General features: G+C 46.9%; 1 protein-coding gene across 1 annotated transcript; it reads left to right on the top strand.

Annotated features, from left to right (window-relative positions):
• Nucleotides 1–1,451: 1,451 nt before the first annotated feature.
• Nucleotides 1,452–12,913, top strand: RAD51D (RAD51 paralog D). The gene is made up of 11 exons (XM_083479404.1): nt 1,452–1,545; nt 2,634–2,727; nt 4,152–4,213; nt 5,212–5,330; nt 7,271–7,352; nt 7,758–7,892; nt 8,762–8,857; nt 9,945–10,035; nt 10,538–10,608; nt 11,881–12,048; nt 12,559–12,913. The coding sequence occupies exons 2-11, from the start codon at nt 2,649–2,651 to the stop codon at nt 12,619–12,621; spliced, it is 966 nt and encodes a 321-aa protein (XP_083335530.1). The 5' UTR covers nt 1,452–1,545; nt 2,634–2,648; the 3' UTR covers nt 12,622–12,913.
• Nucleotides 12,914–13,235: the final 322 nt, after the last annotated feature.

Below are 13,235 nucleotides of genomic sequence, written 5' to 3'. Positions count from 1 at the left end.
GTAGTTCAAAACAGCTGGAGGCGACTCTAAAGTCATGTCTCAATTATGTTTTACTGCTTCTCTTAGAAGTGGAGCTGGCTTCTTGACTATGCAGTAGATTGAAGGCAGGTGTAGCCAGCAATGGTGCCCCCTAACACCCCTGACCACTGGCCATGCTGGCTGCTGGGAGTTGGAGTTGGGAGTCCAACAACATCTCAAAGGCACCACCTCGGACGCTCCTGCTTTAAGGCCACTGAAAGCAAAGGAGAAGGCTTTGTTTTACCTTTAATAGGTGGGTGGAGGGGTGGACTTTGCTAGGTGCAGCTTGTCATGATGTGATGGGAGAACATGCACAGGCCAAAATTCTCTCCTGTGTTCAGCCATCGGAGTCTTGTTCTCCTTTTCCTCTGCTCATCTACCCAGTATCACACGAACAAAATATTCTACTTCTACTGGTCCTTCCCCAGGTGTAAACCTATTGTTATGGGGCTGAGGCTGGGCTGGATGTCCTATTTTGTTTTATTTTATTTTATTTTATTTTATTCAGAAATCTTTGAAATGCTTGATGCCATTGCCTGACTGAGAGGACCTTTTATACGCAACAAGGAAAGGGGGAAAAAGAAAGAAAACTCAAGAAAGAAATCCTATATTGTAGGTCCCATTTAATTCATAAAATCCTAGAGTTGGAAGGGATCCCCAGTGCAGGAATCGCCGCTAAATAATCCCTGACATATGGCCACCCAAACTCTGTTTGAAAAGACCCAGCGAAGGACAGTCCAGCAGCTTCCGAAGCAGTTCCCCGGCAGCTTATTAAGAGTCTAATATAAATAGGCAAAACAAAATTTAAAAATCCTTCCAGTAGCACCTTGTTGTTGTTTAGTCATTTAGTAGTGTCCGACTCTTTGTGACCCCATGGACCAGAGCACGCCAGGCCCTCCTGTCTTCCACTGCCTCCCGCAGTTTGGTCAGACTCATGTTTGTAGCTTCGAGAACACTATCCAACCATCTCATCCTCTGTCATCTCCTTCTCCTTGTGCCCCCCATCTTTCCCAGCATCAGGGTCTTTTCCAGGGAGTCTTCTCTTCTCATGAGGTGGCCAAAGTATTGGAGCCTCAGCTTCAGGATCTGTCCTTCCAGGGAGCACTCAGGGCTGATTTCCTTAAGAACGGAGAGGTTTGATCTTCTTGCAGTCCATGGGACTCTCAAGAGTCTCCTCCAAAGCATCAATTCTTCGGCAATTATTGGTATTATTATACCAATATGGTATTGCTATATTATTGGTATTGTTATTGGTATGAGCCTTCCTATTCTTCAGGTATCTGAAGAAGTGTGCATGCACACGAAAGCTCATACCAAGAACTAACTTAGTTGGTCTTTAAGGTGCTACTGGAAGGAATTTTTTTATTGTAACTAGGCAAGAAAGCATTGTGCTGTCACTTCCACGACAAGCCGGCAGGTGGGGCTAAAGCGCAATACTTGGTGGTCTTGAAGGAGAAAGAACTGGCCACTCTAGGAATAAAGCAGGAAATAGAGCTGCAAAGAAGGCGCTCAGTTTGCATTCATGGGGTAAGTGAGAGCCGAAGTTTTTGGAGATGCAGGAAGGGAAGGTCTTTTTCTGGGGCTCCGGTTTTACAGGCAGTTGCAGCTTTGCACGTCATCCTGCCAGCTGCATGCCAGCAACTTTCAGGCAGGGGTCTCTCCCAGCCCTACCTGGGATGCTGAGGACTTGAACCTGGGACCTTCCCAAGTCAAATGTCTTGCCACTGAGTTAAGAGACCAGTCCTCATTGTTCCAAGTCAAAGGCTGATTTAAACAGGAGCATGGAAAGCTACCTTATACCATGTCAGGCCATTGGTCCATCTAGCTCAGCATTGTCTACACTGACTGGCAGCAGCTCCCAGGGAATTCAGGTAGCAGTTCTCACACAGCTTTGTGCTGGTGATTGAACCTGCAACCTTCGCAAAAGCACAATTTAAAACACACCGGGGCACACATTAAGCCTATGTGCTAAAGTAGTAGAGATATAGTAATGCTGTCAAGTTGTTAATGCTGCAGGTTGTTTTAAATTGTTTTTAATGCTACAACCCACTCTGGGACTTTAGGATGAAAGGTGGGCAATGAATAACACACACACACACAAACACAACATCAGCGTAAAGCACAAGTCAACACCCGCAGAAAAAAACCAGTGGTCTCTGTATAAAGCAGCTTCTCATAGTAGGTTGCTGAGGATTTGTCCCTGCTGCTTGTGGCTCCAGAATAATAATAATACTAATAATAATAATAATAATAATAATAATAATAATAATAATTTATACCCTGCCCATCTGGCTGGGTTTCCCCAGCCACTCTGGGCGGCTCCCAACAGAACATTAAAAACACAATAAAAGATCAAACATTATAAGCTTCACTAAACAGGGTTGCTTTCAGATGTCTTCTAAAAGTCAGATAGTTATTTTTCCTTGACATCTGATGGGACAGCGTTCCACAAGACGGGCGCCACTACCAAGAAGGCCCTCTGCCTTTTTCGTAGAAGAATCATAGAAACATAGAGGTGGAAGGAACCACGAGGATCATCTAGTTCAACCCCCTGCAGTTCTACTGACTGAGCTTTCTCTCCAGATACTCAGGCCTCTTGCTGTCCCCCCACCTAGGTTTTCACACCAGCCATGATCCTCCGTGTGGGGCTGTGTCCTGGGCTCACGCCTGAGATGCTCCAGCATCTGAAGACCAACGGCATCAAAACAGGTCAAGACTAGACTTCCTTTAGCTGGTTTTGGGGTGGGTGCGTAGGAATGAGAAGGCTCTCTGTTCCATATCTTGGGGGTGGGATGGAGGAGGCCTTTGAAGATTCTGGGCAGTTATTACCACAAACGATCTTAATGATTTGTGTCTTGTCTTTGCAGATATTGTTGGACTCCAACTCCCATCATCCAGTATGGCCAGGAACCTGTGATGGGAGCTGGGTGTCCAATGACATCAGGAGGGCCACAGGTTCCCTGTTTCTGATTCTTTCAGCAAAGAGTGTGGCTTTGGAGAAAGCACAATAACTAAATCTGATAGTTACAGATAGGTAGCCGTGTTGGTCTGCCATAGTCAAAATAAAAAAATTCCTTCCAGTAGCACCTTAAAGACCAACTAAGTTAGTTCTTGGTATGAGCTTTCGTGTGCATGCACACTTCTTCAGATACACTGCAGTGTATCTGAAGAAGTGTGCATGCACACGAAAGCTCATACCAAGAACTAACTTAGTTGGTCTTTAAGGTGCTACTGGAAGGAATTTTTTTATTTTAAATCTGATAGCTCCCTGTCTGAAAAAGCTTCCAATATGATTTAAAAATAAATAAATAAAAATTACAGTGCAGTGGGTGAAGGGCGGGGGTTGGAAAAGGAGAAGGACATAAGAGGAATCCTGATAAATTGGACCAAAAACGTCAGTACCCAGCTGGATCCTCTAGGAAGCCCATGAGCATGTTATGGTGGCAATAGCCATCTCCCGTGGTTTGTTTCTCAAATGTAATGGTATACAATTCCCAGAGTGGTTTCACAATCCATCCCTCTTCATGGGGTTCTTTGGGAAATTGTTGCTCTAGGAATACTGGTTTCATGACAACCCTTTTAGCACCCTTCACGAACTACAGCTCCCAGGATCCTCCAGGGAAAAGCCATGACTGTTAAAAGTGGTATCCCAGTGCTTTAAAAGTATGGGGTGAATGTGGCCTAAGTACAACGCACACTGTTTTGGGGTGGGGCATGGCAGCCCCTGGAACACTACTGGCTCCTCAGAAATAGCACCATAAAGTGCTATTATACCACTGTAAGCAAACATGGCTTCCCCCAATGAATCATGGGAGCTGTCGTTTGCTGAGGGCTCTGAGAGTTGTTAAAAGACAACTCTCCACAAAGAGTGTTCCTCCTCAAAGAGTGCCAAATTCTCAGAGCTCCCTGTGAAGAGACATTGTTAAACCACTCTGATGAAGTCTCAGTACCTGTAAGAAACTACAGTTCCCAGAATCCTTTGAGGGAAGCCATGGCTGTTTAAAGTGGTGTCGTAGCACTTTAAATATACAGTGCAAATGTGGCCTAAAGTGTTTGCACTACATTTCTTACGGTCTGGTTTCCAGCTGCTGACTATTTCTGTGTCCTGCCCCCCCACCCCAAACATTTTGCAGTGGAAGATCTTGTTTCATCAGATCTGGAGGAAATTGCCCAGAAGTGTTCGTTGTCGTACAAGGTGAGTACATAAGAAGCTGCCTTATCCTGAATAAGGCCATTGCTCCACCTCACTCTATACTGCCGGCATCGACTGGTGGCAGCTTTCCAAGATTTCAGGGGACACCCCCAGCCCTACCTGGAGATGCTGGGGTCCGAGTCTGGGACCTTCTGCATGCAAAGCAGGTGTTCTGTCACTGAGTTAAGAGTTTAGACTTCATGTTTCCAAGTCAAGGGCTCAGTTGAATAAGAACATCGGAAGCTGCCTTGAAGTGATTCCTACCCTTGGGTCCATCTAGCTCAGTACGGTCTACACTGACTGGCAGCAATGGCTCTCCCAGGATTTCAGGCAGGAAGTCTCTCCTAACCCCACCTGGTGATGCTACTGGGGATTGAACCTGCAACTTTCTGCATGAAAGGCAGGTGCTATATCACTTATCTATAACCCTTCGCCAGGTCTTTTCAGGTGGTTTTGACAATGTTTTATTGCTCAGTACACACAAAACAGGTAGCAATTCTTCTCTTGCTTCCCAACAAAGCAAGAGTTGAACGAAGATCTCTCTGCCATGGCTAGAGATATTCTTATTCATATCATCATTATTACCATTGTTTATTATCACCACCACACCTTTTTCTGTGCTGCTTTTCAGATGGCTTATTTAGGGGAAAGTAATTAGCGAAAAGTTTTTTTCTCCCTCTCTCATAACACTGAAACTCTTGGACATTCAATGTAGCTGAATGTTGGAAGATTCAGGGCAGATAAAGTCCTTCTCCGTGAAGTGCATAGTTACACTACAGAACTCCCTCCCACATGAGACAGGGATTGCAACTAAAAGAGGGTCGGACAAATTAAGGCTACCTATGACTACTTGCCACAATGGTTATGCTGTACCTCCACTGTCAGGCATGGTTTGCCACGGGGTATAAAAACAGTAAATAGAGTAAATAAATATAAATAAATGATGGTAGTGGAGGGTTAGTTTCCAGACTTGGCCTTGACTTATTCTGCTTTCTCCTCAGGCCTTAGCTGCAGTAAGGCGTATCTTGCTGGCCCAGTTTGCCTCATTCCCTGTCAATGGGGCAGACCTCTACGAAGAGCTCAAAAACACCACCGCCATCTTGTCTACCGGGAGCAAAAGGCAAGAGCAGACCCCGTCAACTCCTTTACTGGACCTTTCTCTCTAATGTCCAATGTAAAATAGACAGGGCTTTCACCACAGAGATGTCAAGGGATAGAGTGGGGCAACTCTACATCTACAGTGGTACCTTGGGTTACATACGCTTCAGGTTACATACGCTTCAGGTTACAGATTCTGCTAAGCCAGAAATAGTATCTCGGGTTAAGAACTTTGCTTCAGGATGAGAACAGAAATCATGCTCCAGCGGCGCGACTGCAGCAGGAGGCCCCATTAGCTAAAGTGGTGCTTCAGGTTAAGAACAGTTTCAGGTTAAGAATGGACCTCCAGAATGAACTAAGTACTTAACCCGAGGTACCACTGTACTGAGAATTGTGCCTTATGGCATCTTTCCTTTTTCCAAATACGCACCAGGATTTGAGGCTTCACGTGAGCCTCTGTGTCATGGGGACGCTGTGGTCTAAACCACTGAGCCTCTTGGGCAGTTCGAATCCCTGCAACGGGGTGAGCTCCCATTGCTCTGTCCCAGCTTCTGCCAACCTAGCAGTTTGAAAGCACGCCAGTGCAAGTAGATAAATAGGTACCGTTGCAGCAGGAAGGTAAACAGCATTTCTATGTGCTCTGGCTTCCATCAACGGTATCCCGTTGCACCAGAAGCAGTTTAGTCATGCTGGCCACATGACCCAGAAAGCTGTCTGCGGGCAAACACCAGCTCCCTTGGCCTGAAAAGCGAGATGAGCGCCACAACCCCATAGTCACCTTTGACTGGACTTGACCGCCCAGGGGTTCTTTATCTTTACCTGTGCCATGGGGGCCCACGCCTAACTTCCTGTGGACCTTGGGAGATGGTGATCTGCTCTTGTTTTCTGGACCACCTCTCTGGGACTCCCTTCCTCTTCTGTCTTGTCTGTGAGAGAGGGATGCCAAGGCATTCATTTCTCTTCCTGAGGGCCAGATAGTGAGGCCTGGTGGGATGCTCATGGCCCATGGGCCTGAGATTCCTGGCCCATGTGAGAGTCGATTTGCAATGGGGCCAAGTTCAAGGTGTCACTATTATTGAGGAGATTCTGACTAAACCTTAGGAAGAACTTTCTGAGGGCAGAAGCTGTTTGACAATGGAACAGACTAACTGAGAAGGTGGTGGGCTCTCTTTTGTTGTAGGTACCGGTATGCCGCGGCGAGACTCCTTATGGGGTCTTCGCTGCGAGATCACATTCATCCGGTACTATACCAGCTGCACTGGCTCCCGGTGGAGTACAGGATCAGGTTTAAGGTGCTGGTTTTAACCTTTAAAGCCCTATACGGCCTAGGACCCTCGTACCTACGGGACCGCCTCTCCTGGTATGCCCCACAGAGAAACCTACGGTCTGCAAATAATAACATCCTCAAGGTCCCAGGCCTCAGAGAGGTTAGGCTGGCCTCAACTAGAGCCAGGGCCTTCTCGGCTGCGGCTCCAATCTGGTGGAATGCTCTGTCACAAGAGACTAGGGCCGTGCGGGACCTGACATCTTTCCGCAGGGCCTGCAAGACAGAGTTGTTCCGCCAGGCCTTTGGTCAGGGCGCAGCCTGACTCCCTCCTTTGCCAACCTGCACAGAATTTTGCTTAATTGGTTGCCATCAATTTGATTTTAATTAATTTTTATAATGAAATATTTTTAGATTGTGTGACTATTTGACTGTTTGATTATTTGATTGTTGTTAGGTGCCCTGAGCCCGGCTTCGGCTGGGGAGGGCGGGATATAAATAAAATTTATTATTTATTATTATTATTATTTAAACCCAGAAACTGGGTGGCCATCTGTCAGGGATTCTTTTGCTGTGGTTCTTGTGTTGCAGAGGCCTGGACTGGATGGTCCTTGTTCTGCCTTCTAACTCTATGCTTCTACGATTCTATTTCCCTATTCTGATTATTTTTTCTTTTTCCTTTCCCATCGCTGTTCAAGCTTGGACAAGCTCCTGGACTCTGGCTTGTACACTGGGGAGGTGACCGAGCTTGTGGGGGCTCCTGGAGCCGGCAAAACTCAGGTGAGTGGGGGGAATCCAGCAACTGAGGTCACTGGAGTCACTGTGGCTGTTCTGGTTGAAAAGAGCTCTCAAAGCAGTTTAAAAGAATAAAATGATCAAAGAGAAGAATGGTCAACAATAATGGAAGACCTTCGAAAAGTTGAAATAGCAATAGGCTAAGCTTGCCTAAACAAAAATGTGTTTAGAAAGTGCAATATCAATAGGCAGGGATTTCCATGATGATGATGATGATGAATGATGTTGGCTGGGGCTGGTGGGAGATGGGAGTTCAACTCACACCTGGAGCTTTTCCAGTTTTGGAAATGACATTTGTGGTGGTTGTGCTTCGTAGAAGGCATCTCAAAAGGTCCTCTAGCCCAACTCAGCTTCTGTGCTCTCTCTCTCTCTCTCTCTCCATATTTCTAGGTGTGTCTCAACATAGCTGCAAACGTCTCCCACAGCCTCAAGCAGAACCTTCTGTACATTGACTCCACAGGGGGCTTCACAGCCACCCGTTTGCTGCAGCTCCTTCAACTGAGGACCGAGGATGAGCAGGAGCAGGTTAGCGTGAGCCAAAGATGACAAAGGGGCTGTTGTGGCCTCTTTATATTATTCCATTTAGTTATATTTTGTTTTTCAATTCCTCTTAACATAATAAAAATTAGATAGAAACAAAACGAGGGGTTGGCATCCATCTAAGTTTTACATAGAGTAGAAATTAATAGATCTCAGCCATATTCATTCATTTCAGTGGGGCTACTCTCAAAACCAAGATGTGCTCTCCCAAGCCCATATCTGCAGCACATTGGCACTCCTGTCTTAGCAACGTCTGTGCTGACTTGGAAGAGGGCATGATCCCCAAGGACATGATCTATGGGAAACTGGCTTCAGGCACCAGGCCTGTTGGCGGACCAACTCTGCTTTACAAAGATGTCTGCAAATGTGGCATGAAGGCTGGCCACATCAGCCTCAGCCATGTGGGAATCCCTTGCAAACCACCACAATGCCTGGAGACATACAGTTGGGTCATGCGTCCAGAGGAGGAATGACCACTGGGGGAGCACAGACAGAAGAAACGCCGTGGTGCATCTGCAGCAGCCCAACCGGACTCCCTCCTCTGCCCCAGCTGCAACAAAACATGTCTCTCCCTGTTGGTCTCTACAGCCACAGCAGTCGCTGCAACCATCCAATGGTTTGACTTCACCCCCCAAGACACACTCCTCCATGGTCTCGCAAGACAGACGGCTGCCAACAACTCTGAGCAGGACTAATGTTGGGTACAGCCCTGTATGTTTTTTTGTAAACCGCTTTGAGTTTGTGGTTCCCCTCCCAGTTTAGTGGTATTTATAAACATGTTACAAATAATGCAGAGAATGAGACGCATTCTTGGCTGTGTCTGCCTTAACAGCTTTCCCTCCCTGCACCCATAGGCAGAGGCTTTGCAGAGGGTCCAGGTCATCCGTGCCTTTAACGCCTATAAAATGCTGGACGCATTGCAAGAGTTCCGCAGCAGTGCAGCCCACCAGGTGAGCTTTCTCCAATGCTCCCCTGCTTGCAGGACGCTCCATTGCTTTCCATCTCTAGAGCTCAAGCTGTTGCATCATATTACCCTGGAAATCCCCAACGTGTTTGAGTGTGTGTGAATGAGTGGCTTTCTGCACATGGTCAGCTATACCCTTCCCTGTTCTCAACTTGCATCTTTTGGGAGCGGGGCAGGGGGAAGCCCTGGCACAGAGAGCACACATTGCAGAGCGGAGTCATCAATCTTAATTTAAGCTGTGCACCACTCCCAGATCCTGTTACCACCTCTTTTCTCCTGTCCTTTGGGTTCTGCTATCCAGGACTATAGCAGTGGCTAATTTGCTGAATGCAAAATTAATTTCTGTGCCAGAAAACAAATGATTTCCTTGCAGTTTTCTGAGCTCTGAGATTTTCCGGGGGCAGAAGTCCTGGATTTCCTTGGTGGGGAGCCAAGGTAATCCCTTGTGGGATGTGCGCAGAGGAAGGCAAGCAAGATGATGTAGAGTCTGGAAACCAAGCCTTGTGAGGAATAGTTGAGAGAGTTGGGCATATTTAGCCTGGATAAGAGAAGACTGAGTGGTGATATGATAGCCGTCTACAAATATCTGAAGGGCTGTTGCATGGAAGATGGAGCAAGCTTGTTTTCTGCTGCTCCAGAGGGAAGGACCTGAACCAATGGATTCAGATGGTAAGAAAGCAGATTCCAACTGAACTTCAGGAAGAATTTTCTGGCAGGAAGAGCTGTTCAGCAGTGGAACATATTGCCTTGGAGGGTGGTGGACTCTCTTCATTGGAGGTTTTTAAACCAAAGTGGGATGTCTGTCTGTCAGAGATTCAATAGCTGGATTTCCTGCATTGTGTGTGTGTGTGTGTGTGTGGTTGGACTAGATGACATTGAGGTTCCTTCGGGCTCTGCAATTCTATGATTCTACAACTGTGGCCTACTGTTAATTTGCCCTGCTTCATCGTTGGTGCCTCGGCTGCGGAGGGCGGGATACAAATAAATAATAATAATAATAATAATAATAACAATAATAAAAAATAAATAAATAAATAAATAAATATTATTATTCTCTGCGCATTCTCCCTCAGGTCGTCAGTGCATCTGGGCCAGTGAAAGTTCTGGTGATTGATTCCATCTCCGCTGTTGTTTACCCTCTTTTGGGAAGTCGGCAGCCTGACGGTAAGCAGCACGCCCACCCCTGTCTCTCAGCAGGCACTCGCCTGTTCCAAGTTAAGGGGTTCCGCAGAGGACAGCCCCCCCCCAAATCTTGCTGTTGGGTTTGTCTTATAAACCAGAGATGGGGAACCTGTGGAACTCCAGCTGCTGTTGAGAGGTTTCACAATCAATCCTTCTTCCCAGGGAACTCTGGGAACTGTACCCCTGTGAGGGGAATACGGGGTCTCCTAACAACTCTCAGCACCTTTGACAAACTCAGTTCCCAGAATTCTTTGGGGGAAGCCGTGACTGTTTTGCAGTATTGTAGCGCTTTAAACGTATGGTGTGATTGTGGCCTGAAATATTCCTGCCACTGCTGCGTGTGGTGGAGGTGCGTTGGGGGTGGGGAGAAGCTCCAAAAGCTGATGAGCACATTTCTCCTGATTGGCTGAAAACCACTTGCTCCCACGGAGAAACAGCAGTTAATGGCAAACTTGGGAGGACCACGTCTCTGTCTTTCCTGCAGGCATGGCCCTCATGATGCATTTGGCGTGGGAGGTGAAAACGCTCGCCAGAGAGCTTGGAATGGCTGTCGTGGTAAGTGGTTGAGAGCAGCCACTAGACACCCCCTTTTTAAAAACTTTGCCCCTGCTGATTGCATAGGAGAAGAAGGGGGTGTACATCAGTGGATCCCTAACCTTTCTGGGCCACCACCTCCTTGGTTCCCCATAAACTCATCCCCAATGCCTCCTAGCCAGGGTCGTATAGTTAGACTGTCAGACTAGGACCTGGAAGGCTGGGGTTCAAATTCTGACACAAGCAGGAAGCCCTGCCCCCCAATCATCATCAACCTTTATTACGGTCCAAAGACCCAACAAATCGTTACAAAGCAATACATAATTCATACAGCCTACCTCCAGGTTAAACAAACATTTCGTTCAAAATATAAGGATCATTGGTTCTTGCAACCACCGATAATAACTTGGCCACTGCTAATGTTCTAGCATTTGTCCAGTCTTCCAATAGGAACCTGACATAGTGAGCCTCTGATTTTCCCAGGAAAGGTACCAGCAAGGGTAATATCAGTTCAGCCCTGGCTTGCTCATATTTTGCACAGTGCAACAAAATATGTTTTATGGAATCGATGTCTTGAGCACATGAGCAAAGTTTGTTCTGGAAGGGAACTCCTCTCAACCTGCCGTCCAACACTGCAGAAGGAAAGACTTTTAGTCTGGCTTTGGTGAAAAGCCTTCGATAATTTGGTACTGTCAGGTTTTTAATGTAAGATGTTAACTTAAAGACATGCCCATATTGCACTCCTACTGCCAGCAGACTACAGATTGCGTGTGATCGAGATCGCAAGTCACTGTGTGCTTTATCCCATAATTTTTGCTTTAACGTCTTTAGGGCGCCTTCATAACCCAGGTAATACAGTTGGGGGGGTGACAGACCAATAGAGGTGGCTTTTTAGCCATGGTTTTCTGCCATTTGCTGACAAATTCCTCATTGGTCAGGTATTGGTACAAACCCTTCCCTAGATCAAACACTGAAATCCTGAGCCAGTGTTTTAGGGCAGCCCACCACGCTTTAGTTGACATTGGGCATTCACCAGCTTCTAACAGAAGTATGGAGTTGGGGACACAGTTGGGAACCTGAAGCAGAGATCGTAGAAATTTTGCCTGAAAGCCATCTAGCTTTGGCAGGTCCCCATTATGCCCCCAAATAATTCAGGTTTGTGGTTGAGTGGGAATTTTTCATCATTCTAGAATGGGGGGGGGGGCTTGTACAGCAGACCCAAAAAGGGTTTGTGCAGCTAATTACTCCGAAAGGGAAATGAAAGAGGACTAAAACCTGCCACTCTGTTTTCAGCTGACAAATCACGTGACCAGAGACAGCAGCAATGGCCATCTCAAACCAGCACTGGGTCGCTCGTGGAGTTTTGTGCCCAGCACCCGGGTGATGTTGGAGGACAGCAAGGAATCTTGCGGGGGAACTGGCACCTCCCGAATTGCGTCCTTGACAAAATGTCCTCGGCAGGTGAGAACTTGGGGAGGACATACATGCCCCTGTATCCCTAGATTAAGGTAATGTGGAATCATGGGGTAGGCAATTTCATATGATCTAGCAATTGCAATTGTAGATGACCTAGCACTGTTCTTGAGAGTGGTCTGGGCTTTTAAAGGGCGTTTTACCTGGATTTTCAGCCAAAAAGAACCTCCCAGAGTGGCTTACATACAAACAACTGAAAATAAGGCAATTCCTGCCTGCAGGCTGATGGTCCGAAAGACAGTCTGAAAGGAGGAGGGAGGATTAGGAAAAAAGGAAATTTGGGTGCCTGTTCTAAAAGAATAGCTGGAATGGAAGTGCTTCAGGGGCAGGAGGCACAGCCTGATAGAGCTTCCTTTTCAGCAGACCTGATGGGATTTAAGAGGAAGCCGGGCCCTGCAGCTTCCGCTCCAGGAACGTTGCAGTCCTTCATTAGCACATTCCTCAGCTCTGCATAAGATAAGAGACTGATCCTTATATTCTGTCCTTTGTCTTTTGCAGCCTGTTGGGATTCGGGTAGATCTGGATCTGGGGAACTGGGAGCTGACAGAAGGTGCAGCATGATGTCAACTGGAGAGGGACCCTGATGGAAGATGCTAACGGAGGGGGCCCTGCCTCTTCAGCACAGCTGGCTCCCTTGCAGGATGAGGACCCCATAGGTGGAGACAGCAGGAGATGTCCTTCCTTGTTTTTCTATGTACTGACATTCTCCTGATTACTTGTGGAATAGCAGTAGGTGGCTACATTGCCATGCTGTGGTTCCACTTGGCTGTAACTTACTGTGGATAAATTTCTGGTTTGAGAGGAATAAAAAGAAAAAAGAAATAGGATGGCCAATGTTGTTACTTCCAGGAAATGAGCCTCTGTGTTCTTATTCTTTGTTTTGCTGTGATATTGTTGCGTGGGCCCCAGTCTCCGAGTGGTGCGGGACCAGAGTTTGGTTTCCTTAGAATTAAGGTCAGTGGAGACTGTGGTGTCTTTAGAATACATAGTTTTATTTACACATACAGTGGTGCCCCGCAAGACGTATGCCTCGCAAGACGGAAAACCCGCTAGACGAAAGGGTTTTCCGTTTTTGAGCTGCTTTGCAAGACGATTTTCCCTATGGGCTTGCTTTGCAAGACGAAAACGTGTTCCGATTTCTAAGGCGCTAATAGCCTTTTAGCCGCTAATCCACT

The sequence above is a fragment of the Podarcis liolepis genome (assembly GCF_965112155.1).
Source record: "Podarcis liolepis genome assembly, chromosome: 16".
Taxonomy (NCBI): Eukaryota; Metazoa; Chordata; class Lepidosauria; order Squamata; family Lacertidae; genus Podarcis; species Podarcis liolepis.
This window is presented reverse-complemented; position numbering and strand designations above follow the sequence as displayed.

What these genes read in the sequence shown, in the direction of transcription:
- RAD51D (XM_083479404.1), top strand. Translation starts at nt 2,649, where the DNA reads ATGATCCTCCGTGTGGGGCTGTGTCCTGGGCTCACGCCTGAGATGCTC. An exon ending in CTGGAGCCGGCAAAACTCAG is followed by an intron (nt 7,353 to 7,757) that starts GTGAGTGGGGGG and finishes CCATATTTCTAG; the next exon opens with GTGTGTCTCAACATAGCTGC. An exon ending in AGCTTGGAATGGCTGTCGTG is followed by an intron (nt 10,609 to 11,880) that starts GTAAGTGGTTGA and finishes CTCTGTTTTCAG; the next exon opens with CTGACAAATCACGTGACCAG.